Genomic DNA, 25,908 nt, shown 5'->3' on the forward strand with positions numbered 1-25,908 from the left:
TGCATGACCACGCAATTGTCAGTTAAAGCGACGCAGTGCCAAATCGCAAAAAGTGGTCTGGTCTTAAGCCAGCAAAATTGTCCAGTCTGAAAGTGGTTAATGGAGTAAAAAAGCAGCACAAGTTCGGAGTTTGGTTAGAGATGAGTTTGGAGGACTCCCAAGCTCATCTGTTTTCATTTCGCAAAGTGAATGTTCACTTAGATTATTAACTAAGATGGAACTTTGTATATACTGTACAATTATGCGCAAGGGAAATGTAAAGAAAAGTTTTTTATGTTTGTTTAACATAATAAAATTATTGTGAAACAACTTGGCCTTATTCACTAATTTAAAGCCTAAAACCCAGAGAAAGCAACTACAAACATAGATCTAATGTATAAATTAGCGCAGTTCTACGCGAGAATGGTTTTGTATTTTCCATTCAGATCTAAGATTTACACAGCTTTGCCACATGGTACTGTTTTCCCAGGCAGAGAAAGAGCATGGATGTTGATGAGCTCTCTTTCAATCTGCTCTCTCCTCCTATCAGCATGTTTATGACACTGCAGCAAGTCAGATTGGTTCCATGCGCTGCTTCTACCTTCCCCTCTCTGGGAAGCTAAATGGTAGACTGCAAGAGGCTGATATCAAGTCATATGCAGGTACTTACTTGAACAGGATTAAGAAAGAAAGCAAACCGAACGGTTGGAGGTTTGTTTGTCTCCTGGCCGAAAACTTTATGGATCAATACGATCGTGATAAATATCTGCCGGTTGAGTAAAATTTGTTTGCTGGCAGCAAAAGAACGCTGTAATTCAAACTTCTTAACCAGGGATTTAAAGGGAAATGTCCCATCGCATTCCATAGAGAAAAGCGAAATGATCTTTACTACTGGATTTATTCAACAATTTAATATAATCAATAATACGTTTTCTGTTTGGCCCCAGATGAACATTTAACACTAGTCTCCATCTGCATATCTATATATATAAGGAGAGGGAAATATAGAATTCCAATCCACCATCAACCAATTCCTTCTTGAATCCTGTTTTCAACAAAATTGTCATAGAAGTTTTGATCAGCCACTACGCATTTTCTCCAGAGGAAGCTCTTTTGGAGCGAAACATGTTGAGAAAAGAGTGGTATTGATACTTTATGTGTAAAGTCTTTGGAAGTGCAATAAGAAAGTTTTTTGTAATGTTTTCTTTTTGTAAATTTTGTAATAAAAATTGTAATATATAATTTATGGTGAATTTCTTGCTACAAATGTGCTAAACACAAAATCAAACACCTAAAAAGTCCCGAGGTCTAGTGATCTCTAAGTCCCTTTTGTTTTCAAATTGCCTAATTGGGATGTGGTGTTTTTTTTATCTTTGGCTTTCTCTCTTTTTCTTGCTTTTTGTCTATATGCAAGAGGCTGATATCAAGGTATATGCAGGTACTTACTTCAGCTTTAACTGAATATTCTCTTTGCTAAGTGAACAGTCTCTACTCCTTTAGGGCCGGTTCACACTGCGACGCGAGGCGAGGCGACACGGCTCGCCTCGCCTCGCTCCCGCAAGTCGCCCCCATTCAGTACTATGGAACCGTTCTGAGAGGAGCGACTCGAGTCGCTCCGACTCAGAAAAAAGGTTCCTGTACTACTTCGGGGCGACTTCGGGGGCGACTTGCATTGACTTCTATGCAGAAGTCCTCTGCAAGTCGCCGCTGAGCTCCCCGCATGTCGCGGCGAGGTAAGTCGGAGACGCCTCGCCGCGGCTCGCTGTGTGAACCGGCCCTTAGTAATTCTACACCTTCTACATTCTACACACTGAAAACTGAAGTTTCTTCGCAGCCAGTCACAACCAATTGTACAGTATATACATTATATGAATGTGTTATATTTTGTTTATAAAAAAAAAAACACCATAATATCTATTTTATTTTGGTTGTTTTCATAATGCTCATAACACCTTCAGTCACCTTTATTCAATGTGTGATTGTGCATACATACCTTTTAGTAAACTAGGCCCAATGAGTAAGAAGTTATTTCTGACCCTTGTGCTTTTGCAAATACAAAGAAAAGTAATAGCCCCTCCGGCTGTACAAATTTTGTTACTTTTTGTTACTCTGACATCATTTGTTGTATGTTAGCTAAAAACAGCAAGGTGGTGCACCCATTTTCGGTCACGGGGTACCTGAATTAAAGCGGCGGGGTGGTGTTTTTGATGCACCTGATTAGAGCCATAGGCTCTAATAGGCTTCAAAAAAGGTGAATTGCGAGCGCAAACATTGCGCTCACAGTTCACCCAGGTCGGTTAACAAAACAAATTAATATTTGCTTTGCTTACCCTGAACCGCCTCTCAGCCAATCAGGAGGCATGGATCTAATACCAAAGCAAAATCTGGTGCAACTCTGCATAGAAACCCATAAGCTTCTAGGTTCTTTTGTCAAAGCTTAATTGAACAAGCTAAATTTAGACGCTGATTGGCTACCATGCACAGCTGTATCTGATTGTGCACTTTCCAGTTGTAGTAAATCAACCCAAAAGTATCTAGTTAAAATGTAATCCTAAACCCTTGTATACACAGTCGGACATTCCGACAACAAAATCTGTTGGATTTTGTCCGGCAGATTTTATCTGAAACTGGTGTTGCATACATACCATACCATAAATCCGATCGTTCGTAACGTGATGACATTATTTAGTTACGACGAGACTACGTTCAGGCTAGTAGCCAATAGCTTTGGTCTAGGAATTTGATCTGAGCATGCGTGGCACTTTGATCGGAATTCTCTACAAACGATCGGACAAAGTCCGATCGGATCATGTTGTTGGAAAATTTTTATATCCAGCTCTCAAACTTTGTTGGTCGGACATTCCGATGGAAACAGTCCGATGGAGCCCACACACGGTCAGATTATCTGACAACATGGTCCGATCGGACATTTTCCGTTGGAATGTCCGACCGTGTGTACAAGGGCTAAAAGGTACACTGCTGCTTACTCTTAATGGCAATTTTCTTTCATGGTACCACTCCCTAGTATTGTACATATGATTAGGTTGGCAGCACCACTGCTACCCATCTTTGATTTAAGCACAATTTGTGTTTCAATTAACCACTTCAGCCCCGGACCAATTGTCAGCCTAAGGACCAGAGGTCTTTTTACAATTTCGCAATGCACTGCTTTAACTGGTAATTGCGCGGTCATGCTATGTTGTACCCAAGCGAAATTTGCGTCCTTTTCTTCCCACAAATAGAGCTTTCTTTTGATGGCATTTGATTGCCTCTTCGATATTTATTTTTTATGATATAAAAGGAAAAAGACTGAAAATTTAAAAAAAAAATATCTTCTACTTTTTGTTATGAGAAAAATCGAATGAAGTAAATTTTAGTTATACATTTAGGCCAAAATGTATTCAGCCACATGTCTTTAGTAAAAAAAATGTCAATAAGCGTATATTTATTGGTTTGTGCAAAAGTTATAGCGTCTACAAACTAGAGTACATTTTCTGGAATTTACACAGCTTTTAATTTATGACTGCCTATCTGATTTCTTGAGGTGCTAAAATGGCAGGGCAGTACAAACCCCCCCAAATGACCCCATTTTGGAAAGTAGACACCCCAAGGAAATTGCTGAGGGGCATGTTGAGCCCATTGAATATTTATTTTTTTTTGTCCCAAGTGATTGAACAAAAAAAAAACTGTTTACAAAAAGTTGTCACTAAATGATATATTGCTCACACATGCCATAGTTATATGTGGAATTGCACCCCAAAATATATTCTGCTGCTTCTCCTGAGTACGGGGATACCACATATGTGGGACTTTTTGGGAGTCTAGCCGCGTACGGCACCCCGAAAACCAATCACTGCCTTCAGGATTTCTAAAGCCCCGTACACACTATCAGATTGTCTAGAGTCTAGAGTTTTTCCTTCAGATTTACCAAAACCATGTAGTAGAAGGGCCTGCCTGATTGCATACACATTGAAACTCTTAAGGTTTGACCTCATATTATATGGTTTTGGTAAATCTGAAGGAAAAACTCAGCAGACAATCTGATAGTGTGTACGGGGCTTAAGGGTGCAAATTTTTGATTTCACTCCTCACTACCTATCAGTTTCGAAGGCCATAAAATGCGAAAATAACACAAAACCCCCCCAAATGACCCCATTTTGGAAAGTAGACACCCCAAGCTATTTACTGAGAGGCATGTTGAGTCCATGAAATATTTTATATTTTGCCACAAGTTGCAGGAATATTACATTTTTTATTTTTTGCACAAAGTTGTCACTAAATGATATATTGCTCACACATGCTATGGGCATAAGTGAAATTACACCCCCAAAATTCTGCTGCTTCTCCCGATTACGGGGATACACGTGGGGGACCCCCAAAACCAAGCACTGCCTTCAGGATTTAAATATAAAACGCTACCAAAAAAAACTGTTAGCGATCGCAGGGATCAGGCCTGACTCTGCGAACGCTGCAGTTATGTGTTTAGTGTTTTGTAAGTGACAGTGATCGAATGATACTGCACTTGGGTGGGCTGGGCAGAGGGGCAAAACGCAGGTGCTAGCGGGTATCTGGCTGATCCCGCTAACAATGCATTTTTTTGGAACTCTAAACTGCTGGGGACGCTAGTATAGATCTGATCAGATCAGATATTGATCTGTTAAGATACTATACCAAAAAAACACTAAAAACCTGACGGGGAACCTAAATAACTAACTGGCTAACCAGCGTCACAAGTGGCACTTATACGGTGATCGCTGGTGAAAGGGTTAACTAGGGGCAATCAGGGGGTTAAAACCATTATTGGGTAGTATATGGGGGTACCTAGCGCTATAAAAACCTGGCGGTGAACCTAAAAAAATAACTAGCTACCTAGCGGCACCAGGGACACTAATGCAGCGATCAGAAAAACGATTGCTTAGTGACACTGGCAAAAGGGGGTGAAAGGGTTAACTCTAGGGGCAATCAGAGGGTTAAACCTTTATGGGGGGGGTAGGGGGCTACCCTGGATCTAACACTAACTGCCCTGACAGTTTTTACTGTCACAACTGACACTAAATGTAGTGATCAGTAAATAAATGATCACTGCAATCCGTGACACTGTGACTGGGAGGGGGGGGGGGGATCGGGGGGGGTGATGGGGGGGGGGGGGATTTGTGTGCCTATGTGTACCTACATGTCAGTGTAGTGTTGGTGCACTTACTTTCTCTGTTCTCCTTGCAGTCCGGTCAAAAAGACCGCCCCGAGGAGAATGACATCACTTCCTCCCTGTCTGTGTTTACACTACAAAGGCGGGGGAAGCTTCTCATTCGCCAGGAGCGATCGAGAGGGGATGGCCAGAAACCAACGGCCATCCCCTCATCCCGGATCGCTCCTGAAGCGAAACGGACCGCTGCATACATGTACGTGCCTGTGCCTGTCGGTGCCATTGTGCGTTATTGTTGATACCGATAAGTGCAACAGGGAGAAGTTGCTGGAGGTGTGTGTGTGTGTGTGTGTGTGTGTGTGTGTGTGTGTGTGTGTGTGTGTGTGTAAAGTTAGGCAGCTAGGCATAATCTGTAGTTTAAACCCTGTGGACAACTAATAAAAGGAGCATGGCAATGGTAGCCTAGATAATAATCTCATCACAGGTTTTCTGTAAATGGTGTGGTGGGGCTTGGCAGGAAGTGGACGTTACAGTGATAGTCTAAGCTTCCTTAACCACTTCCCGACCGCCGCACGACGATGTACGTCGACAGCATGGCACGGGCAGGCATAAGGGCTTACATGTACGTCCTTGCCTGCCCGCCGGTCGGGGGTCCGATCGGGCCCCCGCCCGGTGCCTGCGGCGGTCGGTATTCGTTCGGGAGCGATCCCGGACGAGGGGACGGCCATTCATGGCCACCCCCTCGCGATCGCTCCCGACGAATGAAAATGTCCGGTGACATCATTTCCTCTCCTGTAATGTAAACACAGGAGAGGAAGTGATGTATTCTCTCCTCCGTGTCGGTATTTTTCGTTCCGGCACCGAGGAGAGAGGTTCGGTGAGTTGCACCAACACACCACACATACAGTAGAACATGCCAGGCACACTCACACCCCCCCTTTACCCCCCGATCACCCCCCAATTACCCCTGCCCCCCCAGTCACAGTGACACCAATTGCTTTTTTTTTTTTTTTTGCATTGGTGTCATTTGTGACTGTAATAACTGTTAGGGCAGTTAGGGTTAGCCCCCTTTAGTTCTAATGTGCCCCCCTAACCCCCCCAATAAAGGTTTAACCCCGTGATCACCCCCCGTCGCCAGTGTCACTAAGGCTGGGTTCACATTGCAGCGGTTTATGAGAACGAATGTGATTCGCACCGCACTGCAGTGCAAATCACATCCGATCTCTGTGCGATTCGAGTTCAGCCATACAGATAGTATGGCTGAATTCGTGTCACACCCGCCGCACCCGCCGCAAATTCGCACGGGACCCTTTTTTTGGCCCGCAGCAGAATCGGATCGCATGGGTGTTCACACCATGCGATCAGAGTTTGCAGATCGCACTGCGATATGCGAACTGATCTGGGGGTGTCATTAACATTTCACTGACACTCCCAGCAGTTCGCATAGGGCAGTGTGAACTGCCGCCGGGAGGCATGTGATGCGGGAACCCGCCGCGGATTCATGGCGTTCCCGCATCGCTCCAGTGTGAACCCAGCCTAATAAGCGATAGTTTTTCTGATCGCTGTATTAGTGTCACAGGTGACGCTAGTTAGGCAGGTAGGTATTTAGGTTCGCCGCAGCTTTTTATAGCGCCAGGGACCCCCATATACTACCGCATAAAGCCCCCTGATTGCCCCCTGGTTAACCCTTTCACCAGTGATCACCATATAACTGTTACAGGTGACGCTGGTTGGTTAGTTTTTTTTTTTTATAGTTTCAGGGCACCCGCCATTTATTACCTAGTCTCACTAGTGTACCCCTAAATTTAGGGGTGTCTACTTTCCAAAATGGGGTCATTTGGGGGGGGGGGGTTTGTGCCATCTTGGCATTTTATGGCCTTCAAAACTGTAACGCCCTTAGAAAGCCTGAAGGCGGTGCTTGGTTTTCGGGGCCCCGTACGCGGCTAGGCTCCCAAAAAGTCCCACATATGTGGTATCCCCGTACTCAGGAGAAGCAGCAGAATTTATTTTGGGGTGTCATTTCACATATGCCCATAGCATGTGTAAGCAATATATCATTTAGTGACAACTTTGTGTAAAAAAAAAAATGTTTTTTTTTGTCATTATTCAATCGCTTGAGGCAAAAAAATAAAATATTCAATGGGCTCAACATGCCACTTATCAATTTCCTTAGGGTGTCTACTTTCCAAAATGGGGTCATTTGGGGGGGTTTTGTACTGCCCTGCCATTTTAGCACCTCAAGAAATGAGATAGGCAGTCGTAAACTAAAAGCTGCGTAAATTCCAGAAAACGTACCTTAGTTTGTAGATGTGACAACTTTTTGCGCAAACCAATAAATATACAATTATTGACTTTTTTTTTACCAAAGACATGTGGCTGAATACATTTTGGCCTAAATGTATGACTAAAATTGAGTTTATTGGATTTTTCTAATAACAAAAAGTAGAAAATATCATTTTTTTTCAAAATTTGCGGTCTTTTTACGTTTATATCGCAAAAAATAAAAATCTCAGAGGCAATCAAATACCATCAAAAGAAAGCTCTATTTGTGGGAAGAAAAGGACGCAAATTTTGTTTAGGTACAACATTGCATGACCGCGCAATTACCAGTTAAAGCAGCGCAGTGCCAAATTGTAAAAAGACCTCTGGTCATTTACCAGCAAAATGGTCCGGTCTGAAGGTGGTTAAAGTGGTTCTGCCCCTTAAAAAAAAATATTAAAATTCAGCAGCTTCAAATATTGCAGCTGCTGACTTTTAATAAATTGACACTTACCTGTCCCAGGGTCCAGCGATATCGGCAGCAGATGACGAGCAATCGCTCGTCTCTCTGCTGACCCCGCCACCATCCTCTGTCAGGGAATCGGGAAGCGAAGCATTGCAGCTTCACTGCCCGGTTCCCTACTGCGCATGCGCGAGTCGCACTGCATGTCTCTGCTGGTCCCTGCTGTGTCCTGGGAACTGTGTGTTTCCCAGAACACAACGGGGGGGGGGGGGGGGCATCTGCGGTGGTTTGCGGCGGTCTTGTCTCGGGAGTGGGTGCAGATACCTGGATTATCCAGGTAACTGAACCTCCCCCCCCCCTCCCCCCTGAAAGGTGCCAATTGTGGCACCGGAGGGGGGGAGGGATCAGATGAGCGGAACTTCCACTTCAGAGTGGAGGACCGCTTTAAATGACTGCATGCATACTGGGCAATTACTGCTTGTATAATGTTGTAAGCATTGATTTTAAACTCAACCATAAAAGTCTGACATATACTAGACTGTAACCACTAAAGGCCATATGGGGTTTTGTAATCTCCAGTTTTTACTCAGTACCCACATCCCATGTTAACTTAATAAAATATACAATTTTTTTAGTTCTAGAATTTACTGGTACCAGTGAAGTCTCAATTGAAAAAAATATATATCTGTTCGAGTTGCCACATTGTACCATTTATAGTTGATACAGTAAAAGCTACTTATTTATATTGCAAGTTCTTGTGTTATCATCTGCTTACACCATGTTGCACACACATAACAATAAATAGCACTGAGTGCATCCAATGCAAAATCCAAACTTTTTTTTGTTTCCTCCGTAGCAACATTTACTGTTTACAGTCAAACAAAATCAGTCAGGGTTTCTGTTGGGGAAGATGCACTTTTCAACTGTTACTTGAAGCCAGAAATAAATGCTGAGAACATGGAGATTAAATGGCTACGATCTCAAGATTCATCTCTGGTACATCACTATCGCAATGGAAGGGATGAAACTGTGAACACAGATTTTTATGGCCGTATCCAATTAATTAAGGATGAAATAAAGAGAGGAAATATCTCCCTGAGGATACAGAATATTAAGGTTTCAGATGAAGGCTCCTACACATGTTACTTTCAGAATGAAAATATGTTTGATGAAGACACAACAGAAATATTACCAGTGGGTAAGTAATATAGGAGAGCTACTATTGCTATTCCCCCTAATACTGTGTGCGCTACTCCCATAGGAGCCGCTAATATTGGTTCCTTCCCAAACAGTACAGAGACCACCAGTCACCAAGCAAGAGTCTATTCATTTCAGCTCCAATAAAAAGTCTAGGTGCTTTGTTTTTTTTTGTAACATTTTGGCATTGGTGGGTGGAAAATATGCCCTGGCATCAGTGGAGGGAAAAATGCCCGTGTTTAGTGGCAAATGGGGAAAAAAGAATCCCCGGAAGTCAGTGGCCAGTAGAAGGAAAGATTCCTTAGCGTTGTTGTCTGTGGATAAGGTGTAATGTATAGAGTGTGGTGGTTTGGAGTATTTAATGTACAGCTCAGGTGTCAGGAATATGTAAAGTACAGCCCAGTGTACAGAGTGCCAGGATTAGAATTTTGAAATGCATAATGTGATCTGGAGTATATCACACACAGTGCAGGGGTCAGGAGTATGCAAAGTACACATACTCTTCCACCCTACTGCCAAGCACACATGTCCTCCTCATCTTCTTTGTACAAAAAAAAAAACATTCCCTCCCTCCCTAGACACTCACTTGTGCCCTGCAGCATGAAGGGTTTATTTCATGGGCTTCTCCTCTCGTATGTCATATGACATATCAGAGATAAAGAGACTAGGAGAGACATGGTTCTCTGTGGTGCAGGAGCCATGGTAGCTAGGACATTTTTCCTGCATAGCCGTGGTCAAGATGACATGGCTCTGCAGAGACACTGCAGAAGACTGACTGAGAGTTGCCCCTTGGATTTCGGCCATTGGCAGATGCCGCAGATGTCCTTCTTGTTCAGGTAGCCTTGATCACACAATTCAACTAGTCTATTTGAAGATGAGTGGAACATTATTGATTTTTCCTTCATTTGATCATGAGTTTGACCCCCCCCCCCCCACCCACCCCAAACAACAAACAAGCAAAACAACTACAATGGCAGCCTAATATACAAATATATCATGACACCTTGAACTACTACTGTATATGTATATGTAAATATATATATTCTTTTCTTTTTTAAAGCAATTGGCACGGGGCCAGAATTCCAAATTGAATACTATTCAAGTGACAAAATGGACGTTTCATGTTTCTCTTCTCATTGGTATCCAAAACCAGAAGCATATTGGATAGACAACAACAGTAAAAGACTGCAGGCACATTCCATTTCAGTGACCTCTAATGAGGCCAATATGTACAGTGTTAAGATATCTATATATTTCAACAAAACTGCAAAAAAGATATCTTGCTTGATTCAGAATGCACAGCCAGGAGGCCTAAGATTAGCTTCTATTCATATTGCAGGTGAGGTATTCATTTATTTAGTTTTACAGGGAAAATGTTATTGACATTTGTTGGGAACCACAATCTGTTTTACCTATGGGTGGAGAATGGAACAAATCACACTATGGTTTGTATATCTTTTGTTAAATCCCAGGACCATAGTACGCCCCTTTCACACTGGGGCATTTTTCAGGCGCTACAGCGCTAAAAATAGCGCCTGAAAAGATCTGGCCCCTTTCACTCCAGTGTGAAAGCCGGGGGCTAGCAGGATAGTGAAAAAAGTCCTGCTAGCCGCATCTTTGGAGCAGTGAAGGAGCGGTGTATTCAGCGCTCCTAAACCGCTCCTACCCATTGAAATCAATGGGGCAGCGCGGCTATACAGTTTTAACCCTTTTTTGGACACTAGTGGGGGGTTAAAACTGACCCGCTAGCGGCCGCATACTGCTGCTAAAACGACGGTAAAGCAGCACTAAAAATATTGCCGCTTTACCGCCGATGCCGCTCCCGCAGGGCCCTTATTGGTGGTCAAAGCACCCTTCACAACCATGAACAACTCAGAAAGTCACAAGTGTTTCATCAAATCTGTCAATACTGGGGGGATCCCAGATATCTGTCTTCTTGCATTGTGCTTTTAAGTGGAAAGTGGACAAGCAAGGGCAGATAACCCTTGGGCAGATGAATTGTTAGCTCCATTGGATTGTTACAGTTTTATGCTTAATTGTCAATGGAACTCAAGAGTGTCCCAGAAGGTAATTTTTTTTTTGGTATTAAATCTTTTATTGGAATTTTTATTCATATACACGACAAAATGATATAAGAAAAATACTTATCAACATCATTAATTTATATATGTCCCCTGTTAGAAAATCCCTCCCCCTCCCCCCTCCCCCCCGGATCTGTTTTTCTTGTTACCTTTCTAACCTAGCCTATATCTATCATTCCCTGTGAATACATTTTAGACAGTTTAAATATATTCCATTTCATCCACAGCTCTATAAACTTTGCTCCGTCCCCGCTCAGCACAGCAGAGGTTCTCCATAATGCTTATATACAGTATTGCACTCTCTGTAGCCACTGTTTTATGGTTGGTTTCCTAGGACACAGACATTTTTAGGAATAAGCCCCTTTGTGGCATTCAGCAGAAACGGAACCAAGGTTTTCCCATATTGTTTCAAGATTTTAGTTTTCCCGTGAAACAAGCAGTACCAAGGGTGTTGCGGAATCTTTTTCCTTGTTATCTTCTCTATATATAGTACTATTTCCTGCCAGTATTCTTTTAACGGTGGACAATCCCACCATATATGCATTGTTGTTCCTAATTGATTACAATTCCTCCAACACCGTGGGGGGGTTGTTTGGATGGAATTTATTAATTCTAACGGGGTCAAGTGCCAGTGCACCATACACTTATAATTTGCCTCTATAAAAATTATATCTGTTGCATAGTTGTGTTACTGCACCTATCATTTGTATTTCTTCTAGTTTTGTACTCATATCGTGCTCCCATTTTTCTATAAAGGGTAGGGTCCTCTGGCCTTCTAAGTCTGCTACAATTGCATATATTTGGGATGTTCTGTGTTTTACTGGTATTTTTTTGTTACAAAGCTTTTCGATTGGGGTTAATCCTTTCTCGTCTCTAATTGATTGGGGAATTGTGCTAAGCCAATGCTTTATTTGTAAATATTCCCAGTCATTTAAATAATGCCACCCGTGAATCCTAATTAGATCCTGCCTTGTCATAAGTTTCCCGTGAATTGTGATATCCTTTCATTGTGCACTCCCCATTTGTTTTCCCAACTGTGTCCCATTCCCTGGGGTAAAAAAATTTGTGCCCGTTAATGAAATTAAAGGGGAGTTGTATATCCATTTTTCTTTTCGGTAGAGTGTATCCGATGTTTTGAGTGTAATTTTGGTTAACGCATGCATATTTATACTATGTGTTCTAAATTTCGGTGGAATCCAGATGATTTTTTGAAGTTTTTTTGAATACAGTGTATCTTCCATCTTTACCCATCTTTTATTAGTGTTTACTTTTGCCCACTCAACTAATCTTGCTAAAATACTTGCTTTGTAATATCCTTTTACATTCAGGCATGCCACCCCCCCCCCCCTTTTTTTTTTTTCCTGGTCAAATTATTATTTACCCTGGCTTTTTTATTCTGCCAAACATATTTCAGAATTATTGTTTTTATTACTTTAAAGAAACGTGATGGTATTTCCATCGGGGGCATCTGACATTTTTATGTTATTTTTGGTAACATCACCATTTTTAATATATTTATTCTGCCTAGCCATGAGATTGGTGTCTTTTTTTTTTTTTTTTAACTCTGTTTTAATTTCATTAAGTAATGAAATATAATTAGCTTGATATAACTTATCTATAGTAGGGGTTAATTTAACTCCTAGGTATGTTATTTCTTTTTTCTCTTATCGTCTTCCAGGACAGCCTCTGAGACATAGGGCTCCTCCCTCCGGGACAGGAAACACATTCACCAAAAAGGTTAAAAGGCGGCCCTCCAGGCCTTTCCTCTTCAGTTTTTTGTGTTTCCTGACGGACAGGAAGTAAGCATGTGAGGAACCTGGGGAGCTCCAAATTCCAGGATTGTCCTAGGAAGGAGCCTCTGAAGTACCTTCTCCTCTGCCCAAAGCACCCCTCTGTCTAGGTGCAATGAAGAGAGAGCTGCTTAGACCCCGCTGCCTATAAGCTTGGAGAGAGTTGGACCTCTGAAAAGCATCGGATTCCCTACCTCCATTTTTTTCGCACAGTCCGGTTGGTGAATCGGAAAGGAACGTACTGCGCCATGCGGGACGTCTGTTCCGGGTATGGTTATGATCATGAAGAATGAACGGCGTCCACGTGGTATGCGGGACGTCTGTTCCGGGTATGGTTACGTTCATGCATGCGTCGAGGAGGGGCTTCCGCGTTCCAACGAACGGCAGTGACGCTGCTTCCGGTGGAACCACTTCTTCAGAGGGCACCAGGAAGCGAAGGTTCCAGTTTCCAGGAGCATCGTTGTGGTCTGGTGGGCATCTGGAGCCTGTGCAGATCCAGCAGAGGCTGTGACAGACACTAAGGAGCCATGGAGGGCACTGCAGCAGTTCAGGCGGTTGACTCCGGTTCTTCTGGTACCGGCACCTCTCAGGTAAGCATGGAAAGGGCAGACCATGGCTTATTCTGGGAGGGAATAAGGTTCTTGTGGCTGTGGCCAAGGCCTTTCCCTGGGTGGGGAACCACAGGTGAAGGGCGGGGCACTTCTCTCCTTCCCCCGAGCATAGTGGTGGCAATGGTTGGGAGCAGGCTTTCATGGGATTTTTTGTCTTATTCTCTCGCTTTCAGGGTAAAGCACAAGACAGAACTGAGATACAGCCTCCAAGGAGAAAGTGTGCTGTCTGTGGGACAAAACTTGGGCCCAATTGGGAGAAGCCAGTTTGCCCTGAATGTGTCAGTAATTTATCTAAGGATGACTCCATGGCTGAGTATCAGAAGATCCTTTTATCGGTTAAAGACGAGATCGCATCCACCTCCAAGTCATTTAGAGGAATGATGGATAGGATGCAGGGCCCCTCAGTGCCCCTATTTAGGGCGGCAAATTTACCTTCCCTGTCTGAGCCCAGGTCGCTGGCCTCTTCTCAGGTGGGCTCAGGGTCTGATTCTGAGGAAGAGGAAGATTACTCCAGAGGGTCCAGGTACAAGTTAACATTGGACGATGTGGGGGATCTGCTAAAAGCAATCTATGACACCCTAGAGATCAGAGAGGAGTCGGTACAGCTTTCTAAGCATGACCTCATGTATCAGGGGGTGTCTGTTCAGAAAGCCAGAGTTTTCCCTGTGCAAAAATCTCTAGTAGATGTGATCTTGCTGGAGTGGGAGCACCCTGAGAGGAGACCGTTCTTTTCGGGCAGTCTCAAACGTAGATTTCCCATCAAGAAGGATGTGGCCCAGCCTTGGAACAAGGTTCCTAAGTTGGATGCGCCACTAGCTAAGATCTCTAAGAAGACTGATCTGGCCTTCATTGACCTAGAATCCCTTAAGGACCCGATGGACAAGAGGGGTAATGTGCTGTTGAAGAGGGCTTGGGATGCCTCCTCTATTGCACGTAAGCCTGCCCTTGCAGCCACCTGTGTGCTGCTTAACCCAGTTACAGACACACATTTTTGCAGGCACGTCCCGACAGCAGCTGTTAAAGACCTTTCCCTTCCTAGCCAATGCTTCTACAGAGTCAGTTAAGCTTGCAGCTAGGTCTGCGGTTTTGGTTAACGCAGCAAGAAGGGCCGTATGGCTAAAGGCCTGGTGGGGAGATGCAGCGCCTAAGCTTAGACTGTGTGGATTGCCTTTTTCGGGTGACCAACTTTTTGGCCCTGGTCTCCAGGAGGCCCTGGAACGTACCCAGGACAAAAAGAAGGCTTTTCCTGAGAAAAAGAAGAAGCCTGAGAGCAGGCATCTTTTTCGAGGCCTTAGGCAACAGTCCCAGCAGGAGAGAGAGGGTCGGCCTAAGAAGCATTGGTCGGGTCACAAGGGACGTGGCAGAGGAGGAATATTATTCAATCCTACTCAATCCACCTCAAAATCCCAGTGACTCCTGTGTTCCAGTGGGAGGAAGGTTGGGGGACTTTTTCCCACAATGGATAAACGCAACTTCAAGCCTGTTTATATATTTATATATTATATTATATTATATTAGTTCAGTGCCATTCCCCCACCTACCTTCCTGGTAACCAAGTTACCCAGAGACCAGGAGAAGGCAGAGGCCCTGAGTCTGATGTTGGGAGAGCTGTTAGATGAACAAGTCATCAGCCGGGTACCAGAGGCAGAACAGGGGGTATATTCCCACATGTTCATGGTTCGAAAGCCGTCAGGCAATTTCAGGCTGATCCTCAATCTCAGGCCCCTGAACAGGTTTATTAGGTACAAACGGTTCAGGATATAGTCGATTTTTATGATAACGAACCTCCTGTTTCCCGAATGCTTTATGGCAACAATCGATCTCAGGGACGCATAGTTGCATGTACCAATACACCAGGAATTCCAGAAGTTCCTCAGGTTGGCTGTAAGTGTGAATTCGGAAATCCTCCACTTCCAGTTCAGAGCTCTTCCGTTTGGCCTAGAGTCCTCTCCCAGGATCTTTACGAAAGTCCTGGCAGAAGCTCTAGCTCCGCTACGTGTCAGGGCCATTACAGTAATCCCCTACTTGGACGATCTTCTGTTTGTCGCTCGGTCCTATCGGCAGCTAGAAGAGGATCTACAGGAGGCGCAACATCTTCCTGCATTCTCTTGGTTGGCTCATCAATCAGGATAAGTCCCAGTTGATTCCAACCCAGGAAGTATGGTATCTGGGTTACAGAATTTCCTCTGTGGAGGGGAAGGTGTTTCTCCCACCAGAGAAGGTAGGTCTGGCAGTAGCACGGCTTCAGACCAATCAGGAAGCCCAGGTCAGAGATGTCATGAGAGTGGTAGGCTTAATGACATCCTGTTTCCCAGCAGTCCCTTGGGCAAGGATCCACCAGCGCCTGCTGCAGGATCTTTTGCTGCATTACTGCAGCCACCATCACCAGATGGATTAGAATGACGGTTTTAGAGGCATACAGGTTGGCAGGGAAGCAAGCTTCTCTAGTTAAGGCGCATTCAACTAGGGCAGTTTTAGCTTCGTGGGCAGAGAAGGCCACTCCGGAGGAGATCTGCAGAGTGGCAACGTGGTCCAGTTACTCTACGTTTGCGAAGCATTACCGCTTGGATCTGGCTGCTGATAAGGATCAAGCATTTGGGAGAAAGGTCCTCCAGGCAGTGGTCCCGCCCTAACAGAGTACGTTTCTTGCTTATCTCAGAGGCTGTCCTGGAAGACGATAAGAGAAAACTGGAGTTAGACTTACAGGTAACTCTTTTTCTAGGAATCTTCCAGGACAGCCTTCGGGACAGGAAACACATTCACCAAAAAGGTTAAAAGGCAGTCCTCCAGGACTGCCTTTTAACCTTTTTGGTGAATGTGTTTCTTGTCCCGAAGGCTGTCCTGGAAGATTCCTAGAAAAAGAGTTACTGGTAAGTCTAACTCCGATTTTTTATTTTTTTTCCCAAGTGAAGGGAAATTCTTGTTGTAATAAGCTTTCTTCTTTTTTATCTAGGCCGCGGCTCAATATTACCGTTTTTATAGGATTGATCCTAAAATTTGAGAGCTCACCATATTCTTTTAGTTCTTTTATGAGATTAGGTAACGACAGCCTTGGTTTGGTCATATACAGGAGTGTGTCATCTGCATATGCCGCAAGCTTATGCTCTTCCTCCCCAATTTTTACTCCGCTTATATCTAAGTTGTCTCGTATTTTCATTAATAATAGTTCTAATGCGATTACATATAAAAGAGGCGAGAGCGGGCAACCTTGCCTCGTACTGTTAAACATTTCAAAGGCAGACGACATACTCCCATTTACCCCAACCTTGGCTGTGGGCTGTTTATACGGATTACAGATCCATCTCATAATTCTTGGTCCTAGCCCTATGCTCCGAAGTGCTTCCATCATAAATATCCAATCAACTTGGTCAAATGCCTTTTCGGCATCGATCAAAATTAAGATCATTGGGAGCCTACGTTCTTTTCTTTTATTCATTAATAACAGAGTTCTTATACTGTTATCTCCCCCCTCTCTGCTTAGTACAAACCCTGTTTGGTCTATATTTATCAGGTCTGGTATAAAGTTTTTTAGTCTTGACTCCAGCACTTTCGCATGTAATTTTGTATCAGCGTTTAGTAGCGCAATGTGCCAGTAATTAGAGCAAATAGTTCTATCCTTCCCTTTTGGTATAACTGATATATTTGCAAAGAGAGATTCCTTTCTTATTTCTTTGTTTTCTCCTATTCTATTAAAGTAATTACATAATTCTGGGACTAACTGTTCCTTAAATATTTTATAGTATTTAATTGAGAACCCATCTGGGCCTGGACATTTCCCCCCTGGTGTTTGTTTTAGAGCTTTGTAGATTTTTTCCTGGGTATTGGTCCCAGAAGGTCATGATATGTGTATCTCCTTTATCTGGTAGTGGGATGCTCTGAGAGGACCTGATGTCTCAAAGGATTTATTTACCACTCTGCTTTACAATTACTGGCTTTAGTCCCTTGGCTGTTGAAAGGCTAGTACTGGAGGCCATAGGGCCATTACTCTGCATGAGTCAGAGACTGCATTTGTGCAGCCAGAGCATTCATGTCTGCAGGAGGCAGATGTACTTTGTGACAAAGCAGCAAGGTGCTGATCAGGAGTAAGCTAGAGGAGACCTTAACTCAAGTAAACCCTTTTGTTGTAAGGAGCAGACCTAAGGCCTAGGCTATAGGCCACGAGCAGCCTTGTGGCAATAACGCAAGCCAGGAAGCTATAAGAGAGTGTCACCATAGGTACAGTCTGGGTACCAAACAGGGACACAGTTACATTGTCAAGAAGACAGAGGGCAATGCCTGAACAGCAGTGCTGGAGAAAACAAAACCAGAAAGGAAGGCGCACTGACCTAGTGCATTACCATAGACAGAGCTTTATTAAAAACAGAACATATAGCAAAATGGCTACTCACAAACGAGTATTGATAAAAGGCATAATCAATACAATTGGGTCCATCACACCAAACATCCACACGTCCAGATCTGATGTCAGATGAATCGGCTAATACCCCAACACAAACGGCTGATGGCGTTTCAGGGGAGAACCCCTTTCCTCAGAGCCAAGACGGGCAATGGCTCTTGGCTCTGAGGAAAGGGGTTCTCCCCTGAAACGCGTCAGCCGTTTGTGTGGGGGTATTAGGCATTGACCTCAGATCTGGACGTGTGGATGTTCGGTGTGATGGACCCAATTGTATTGATTATGCCTTTTATCAATACTCGTTTGTGAGTAGCCATTTTGCTATATGTTCTGTTTTTAATAAAGCTCTGTCTATGGTCAGTGCACCTTCCTTTCTTGTTTTGTTTTCTCCAGTATTTGAATACCCAATATTCTGAGGAGGGCTGCAAAAACTTTTTTGACACTACCATTTAAAACTGTCGGTATCACACTTTGAAGACCTAGACACCAGAGCGCAGGAGAAGTTGTCTTTTTCTTGAACAGCAGTGCTGACCAGAGAGCCAGGTGGCTCTGTATTTTCCATTTATTTCATTATTGCTTTGTGGAAGAAACCCCTGAATGGGAGTCCTGGATGGACTGTTTTTCTTTAACTTCAATAAACATGGGCCAAAAAAGGCCTTAAACTGCAGATCTGGCGTAGACTCAGCTCACTGGTAAGTTCTACACTGAAGCTAAATCTGAAGCTAAATAACCCCCAATACCACAATATATATATAAATCAATATATATATATATATATATATATATATATATATATATATATATATATATATATATATATATATATATATATATATAATCTTCATAGGGACTTTGAAGTGAAATGAATAAGCATTAAAATATAGAGGAGGCCAAGTATAGTGGATGCTATACACCAGGGCCTGTATTTTTCACAAAATCCTGCAAATGTTCCAAGAAATTCTCTTGGCTTAATGTGGAGGGAAGTGATCAGAGGAAGGACTGGTTGCATGGTCAACCAGTCAACTGACCAGGACTACAAGCAAGGCATAATGCATATGCACATAATGTGTATGGTGCAATGATGGCCGCAATAATATATATATATATATATATATATATATATATATATATATATATATATATATATATATATATATATATATATATTATATATGAAATTAAACAGAGTCGCCACTCTAAGTGCAGTAATTAAAATGAAGACTGAGAACACGGTACTCACAAATGTACACAATTATCAGGCGTATAGGCATGTACTGCCGGATGTCCGGAGAGTGTGTCCTGTCCATGTACTGGGTAGCGGCGAGTATCTGGAGAGAGAGCTGGATTGTTCACTGCTGACACTTCCGGTCGGTGGAACGCACACTGACAACCAGGCGGATAAGGTCACTTCTGGAAGTGGGAGCCAATAGGCGACGCGTTTACGTTTACAGGCTGTTAGTGCTCACTCCATGCATTATATCTATATATATATATATATATATATATATATATGTATATATATATATATATATATATATATATATATATGTATATATATATATATATATATATATATATATATATATATATATATATATATGTAGCACTTACCCCCGAAGGAGCTGCTGGTAATTAATTGGGAATGTACTCTGCTTCTCCACCCCCAAAGAATTGACTCAACCCACATGACACAGCTGTGTAATAGTGTTGGTGTGAAACACAATAGCAAGGACCCACCAAACAATAATATTATATATTGTACCTTTACCGTTACCTGGGTATCCGCCACTCCACCTGCTAGAAATAGACAACGTCTCACACCATGTGTACTTTAACCACACAGTAAGCTTACTAAATACTGGTTTAGGGTAGTAAATACAACAATTATTTTGGTGCACGGGGTTAAAACATTAATAATCATAGTACATGTAAATATTCAGAGTCAAAGATCACATGGGTAATGCATGCGAGCGTGTCTCAAAGTGGGACTGATTCTGAGGGTGGTAAAACCGTGACACAGGGCACTTTCCCACTCCCAATGCAGCTGTGCAAACACACTCCTAACCTGCTGTATACTATACAACACTAAGTAACAATACAATACAGTATATATGCTCAAGGGCTCCCCCTAGGTTGTACTGCAGTCCTCAGAGTGTGTATGTGTAGGAAAAGTAATAAGCATTTTATGGTGAACGGCAAAGTCTTTGTTCTTCTTTCTTCAGCTAGCCTTATTATACTGCAGTATTTGCACTCCAGTGAATAAGCAAATGTTAGGATAAGATGAAAGTGGTAGATGAACCGTGAACTTGATTATGTGAAACACATGCAAACTTCTTCCTCTATGAAGGGTGCGACCTTATGCTCTGTGTTATATGAAAGCAAACTTTGAGGCCTGGATGGACATAACAGTGAGACCGCTATGTAGAACTTCAGGTCTCAGTAATCCTCTGAACTAGTCTGAAAAGTGACACAGTAATGTATAAATTTTTGACAACAGCCCTCTAATCACACTGGGCCTATTCATGTGTCCTATTCATGCAGGTGGCACTATACCCATTGGTGGTAATTATCTAAAGTGTGGCTGTGTCCTAAAAGGATTTTAAGGTGGGTTTAAAAAGCCATATTGTTTTGTAACCTGCAGTGGAATTGGAATTTTGCAAAGTAAAACTCTACACTGTCGACATCTAGGCATGGTGACATAAGTCTTATCGCCTACAACAAGTGTCAGCATTTCAGTAGTTTCAAAAGCAACTAAAAAGAAAAACCTAACATTAAAGAGTAAAGCAAATTGATTTATTGATCTGTGCACAGCACTGTCAGACGTCATTTAGAATGTAATGCCCTGTACACACGGTCGGACTTTCCGACGGATTATGTTGTTGGAAAATCTGATCGTGTGTGGGCTCTATCTGACTTTTTCCGTCAGAATTTCCAACAGAAAAAATTTGAGAGCTGGATCTAAAATTTTCCAACAACAAAATCCGATCTGACTTTTCCCAATCGCGTGTAGAGAATTCCGACGCACGAAGTGCTACACATGCTCAGAAAAAATTTGGAGACGAAAGCTATGGGCTACTGGCCTATACGTAGCCCCGTCGTACGTGTTGTACGTCACCTCATTCTGAACGATCGGATTTTCCAAAAACTTTGTGCGACCATGTGTATGCAAGACAAGTTTCGGCCAAAGTCCGTCGGAAAAAGTCTGACGGATTTTGTGGTCAGAATGTCAGACCGTGTGCATGAGGCATAAGACAGAAAACAAATGAGTTTTTTGCATCTTGTAAAAAAACACTTATGCGGTGACGCTAATGTTGAGTATGTCTTGACTGAATCCAGCACAGAGTATTTTGCAGCTCCCTCAAATTTTGTAGAAATGCCAGCTTTAGTTGCCAATTCAAGGACATTTAGTGGTATGTCGAAGGTCATATACATTGCCTTTTGATTGTTCAGTCTCCGTACAATCTCCTTTAAATTTACAAAAACAAAGTGAGGGCCTAAACACTTCATTTACATTGTTTCCAGTCATACAGTCCTTTTCACTAAATAGCTATTGGTAGGTCTAAATTACACAATTATTCATTAGTAGAATAACCTAAGCTCTTTAATATTATCTGTGTGAAAAATCAGAAGCCAGGATCAGTAAAGATGTGTCCCGTGGATACGTTTTTCAGGAGAGTTTATCATTTCTCTTCATATTTTTTTATTTATTTTTTGCTTCTGATTCTTTTGCTATTTTTATAAGCAAGTTACTCTACTAAAGATTTCATAAATATGCAAATAATTGAATAATTTACCAACAAACATACTAATAAAATACAAGTTGGGAGCTAGGATTTAACGACTGAAAATTAAATAACACAGAAGAAACTACTCAAAGTAAAAAAAAAATTTCCTGACGCATCATGGCAGCACACACACTGGGTTGTGACTCCGCCTCCACAACCTGATAGGACTGGTTAGCTATAAGATTTGAAGAGGAGTCCACCGTTGCATTCTCCTTTTTTTCCTCACCTGAATGGGACATCACGTATTCGATCGGTTAGCAATGGACCCCCTTACCGCACTACCCCAGCTAGGTTCGGCCTCTCCTACCTGGAAGCCCCTGTCCGTACGGTCTCTAAATGAGCTATAACGCAGGGGGCCCCACTCTGGTGGTCTCAGGGGCAAGACAACAAGATCAACAAACAAGATCAACAAAAGACAAAACCTTAGAGGTTTTAATGTTCTGCAGCGGTCTCCCCCTATCTGTTTTTGTTCCAGCTACTACTCTTCTACTTACTTCCCAGGCATGTCTCTCTTTTCTGTTTTGTTTTCGTTTTTCTCTTTTCTTCACTTTTCTTTCTTTCTTTTCCCTCTGTGCACGCTGAGCCCTGTAGTTCCACAGCGGTTTGCCCTTTCCAACATGGCGGCCGCGTTCGGACGCTCGGCGCTCAGGAAGTGACGTTTTCCCTCTGCCCTCTGCATTTGCCAGCATCCAAGATGGCGCGGGGCGGCGCGGCCGGCCAGTGCGCATGCGCGGCGGTGACGTCACTCCTCCGGCGACGGCGGGCTATTTAAAAACTGCCTTTTTCGCTTTTAAAGTGCTGCTTATGTTTTCGACACCATCTATCATCCTGGTCTCTGCACACAGCCTGCTGCCTTGTAAGACAAGTCCTCCTTGATCTCTGGTAGGCCTTTTTTCTATCATCTTTATGTTACTTTACCGTTTATTTCTGTGTCAGCACCTTCTGCCCATACTCTGCATTGGCTCTTACACTGAAAACCTCTGGTCACAGGTGTACTCTATTCTTCCCTATGGCTTAGTAGACCATCCTAGAACTACAAGGTAAGGGGACGTATGGATTGGTAAGTAGTGAAGAGGAGAAAGAGAGCACTGCCATTAATACCTTTCATTTTGGTAGCTCTGGCAGGTCATCGGGGTCATCCCATTCTAAAAGAAAGGAACGTTCCCCCTCAAGACACTCTCACTCTCGGCGTAGTCGGTCAAGGTCTTCCCGTCATCGCAGAGAAGCGTCATCCTCGCACCGAGAGGGGCATCATACCCGTCCCGCAGGTTAATACCTGCTGGGTCTGTGGAGCGCAAGCATTACCTAGTAAGCTTGTTTGCCAAATCTGTCTGGAGGAAGCAACTCGAGACAAAGAAGCTGACGCTAGAGAAGCTTCCAATATAATAAGAGACTCGGTTAAAGAAACAATTTTGCAGGTGACAGCATATGATCCAATCAGGTCATCTAACTCAGCCTCAACTTCACACACCCCTCAGGATCCAGACGACTCCCCAGAGGATGAGGAACCCCTGGCCCCTACAGTTTTCGACTTTGCATTGATAAACCAATTTGCGAAATCAGTTAAGGAGGCGATCGGTTGGGAAGAAGAGAGAGACGCCCCACCTAAGTTACGGAAATATTTCCCTAACCTAAAAAAAAGACCCTGAGGTCTTCCCCTTTATTGAAGAGCTAGAGGAGCTCATAAAAGATGAATGGCAAAAACCAGAAAAGAAATCCGGCTTGAATAACAGATTAGCAAAGCTCTATCCCCTAAAAGAACCAGCAGTGAACCCTCTTATCTCCGCTCCCGTGGTAGACTCCTCACTGATGCGTTTAGCGCGCCATGTAACCCTACCAATAGAAGATGCCGTAACATTTAAGGATGTGATGGATCGCAAGATCGACCTCGACCTTAAGAAAGCCTATTCAGTAGCGGGGGGGGGGCCTGTAGGCCAGCAATTGCTCTAGCAGCGGTCGGTAGAGCCATCACCTCCTGGACATCTGGCGTAGAAAAATTTATTGTAGAAGCAGCAGACCAAGACAGGATTATTTCAGCGCTGCAGGAACTCAGCCTAGCGGGTGATTTCGTAGCAGAGGCGGCGGTGGACGTTATACGATCCTCAGCAAGAGCGATGCTGGCCTCAGTAACTTCCAGAAGAGCTCTCTGGCTGAAACCTTGGGTTGCTGACGCAACTTCCAAATCCAGCTGGTGTAAGATCCCTTATGATGGCACTAACCTTTTTGGTTCAAAATTAGATTCCGCAATATCAAAGGTCACGGGGGGAAAATCGGGTCTAATACCGTCGGACAGAAGATCCAAACAACAGAAAAATCCACCCTTCAGGCGACACTTGCCGGAAAGGTACCGGGACGTAAGATCTTATAGACCCGGGAAAGAATTCAAACGGAATTGGCGAAGCACACAACCCTCTTTTGTGAGAGTCCAAAAATCAAAGACAACCATTCCGGGAGACCAACAAAAATCTTTTTGATGCCACGCATGCCCAGCCCGCATTAGTAGGTGTGAGGCTGAGGCTATTTGCCCAAGTATGGATAGACAAAATAAAGGATCCCTGGACGATATCCACCGTTCAGCAAGGTCACAGGTGGAAGTTCAAGCAAAAACCGCCAAAAAAACACTACAGGCCTACCAAACTACCATTTTCGCGCCTGAAACAGAAGCTTTTGGTCAAATACATTATGGAGTTGCTCCAAAAGCAAGCAATCATAGAAGTTCCACAGGAGCAGAGAGGAGAAGGTTTTTACTCTCCCCTTTTCTTGGTGTTAAAGAAAACAGGAGACCTGAGGCCTGTGTTGGATTTAAAAAAGTTTAACCAAATGATTCTAGTCGAATCGTTCAGGATGGAGAGTCTCCAATCAATATTACTAACAATAGGAGAGAAAGATTGGATGCTCTCGGTCGATTTGTCCGATGCTTATCTACATGTTCCAGTGCATCAAACCTTTCAAAAGTACCTGCGCTTTGCGATAGGCAGGCAACACTTTCAATTCAAAAGCCTCCCATTCGGGATATCGACGGCACCCAGGACCTTCACAAAGGTGCTACTTCCGGTTATAGCACTATTGAGAGAGAGGGGTCTAAGAGTCCTACACTATCTCGACGATATTCTTCTTCTAGCAGACAATCGAGAAACACTTCTACGACATCGTTCAATTCTGATTTCCACACTCCAGCAATTCGGGTGGATAGTGAATTGGAGGAAGAGCAGCCTGGTCCCAGTACAGAAAATGGTCTTCCTAGGATCCAACACAGTAGGGCTTCCCCAGGAAAAACGTTATCCTCTTATCCGCAAAGTAAAAAAGCTACTGTCAGTAGACCGCCTGTCTGGAAGAAAATGCTTAAGCGTTCTGGGCTCAATGTCAACTTTTCTAATGGTTCAGTGGTCCCAATGGAAGTCGAGGGTATTCCAGAATTCGTTCCTAAAACAATGGAATGGGGTGTCAATGTCACAACAAATAACAATCACCAGGACAGTCAAGGAGTCAGTACGATGGTGGACTCAAACCAGCAATTTAGCACGCCGTCGTCCTATCGTTCATCCACTCCCAGAAATAGTAACGTCGGACGCCAGTTATCTTGGGTGGGGAGCATATCATCTAGAGCGGCGAGCACAGGGCCGCTGGCCCTTCTGTCCACAAGGGATAGTCTCAAACGTTCTGGAACTCAGGGCCGCATGGCAAGCACTTCTAACTTTCAGTCCCCTTCTTTCAGGGAAGAGTGTCCTCCTGCGCATGGACAATACCGTGGCTGTGAATTATGTCCACAGGCACAGGGGCACCAGAAGCAAGGTCCTAATGCAGGAAGTTCGACCTATAATCGAGTGAGCTCAAGTCTACCTGACGGATTTGAAGGCAGTATACGTACCCACGATTCACAACCAACTCGCGGACGACCTAAGTCGAATATTTATTTCAAACAACGAGTGGTCTCTCAGTCACAAGGCCTTTACTCTTCTGACACGCAAATGGGGAATTCCCGATATGGATCTGGCAGCAACTCCAGCGAACCGCAAATGTACTCGCTTCTTAGCAAGGACCGCCTATCCAGCAGCAACAGGGATCGACTGTCTCCACCATCCTTGGGAATTTCGCCTAGGTTACATATTCCCTCCGGTGCCCCTGATAGCCAGGTTTCTGGCCAGACTGAGGAGTTCGTCTTCCACAGTAATAGCAGTGTTGCCCTCCTGGCCCAGAAGACCATGGT

The 25,908-nt window shown here is 43.6% G+C and overlaps 1 protein-coding gene across 1 annotated transcript in view; it reads left to right on the plus strand.

The window, feature by feature from the left end:
• Positions 1-25,908, plus strand: part of LOC143942247 (butyrophilin subfamily 1 member A1-like) — an 86,057-nt gene that overhangs the window by 26,927 nt on the left and 33,222 nt on the right. Inside the window, exons 3-4 of the mRNA XM_077463493.1 lie at positions 8,701-9,042; positions 10,102-10,380. Of these exons, the coding sequence (XP_077319619.1) occupies positions 8,701-9,042; positions 10,102-10,380 (621 nt within the window). The remainder of the gene's footprint in view (positions 1-8,700; positions 9,043-10,101; positions 10,381-25,908) is intronic.

The sequence above is a fragment of the Lithobates pipiens genome, unplaced genomic scaffold, assembly GCF_037356315.1.
Source record: "Lithobates pipiens isolate NorthernLeopardFrog02 unplaced genomic scaffold, aLitPip1_a1.2 Scaffold_30, whole genome shotgun sequence".
Classification (NCBI taxonomy): domain Eukaryota; kingdom Metazoa; phylum Chordata; class Amphibia; order Anura; family Ranidae; genus Lithobates; species Lithobates pipiens.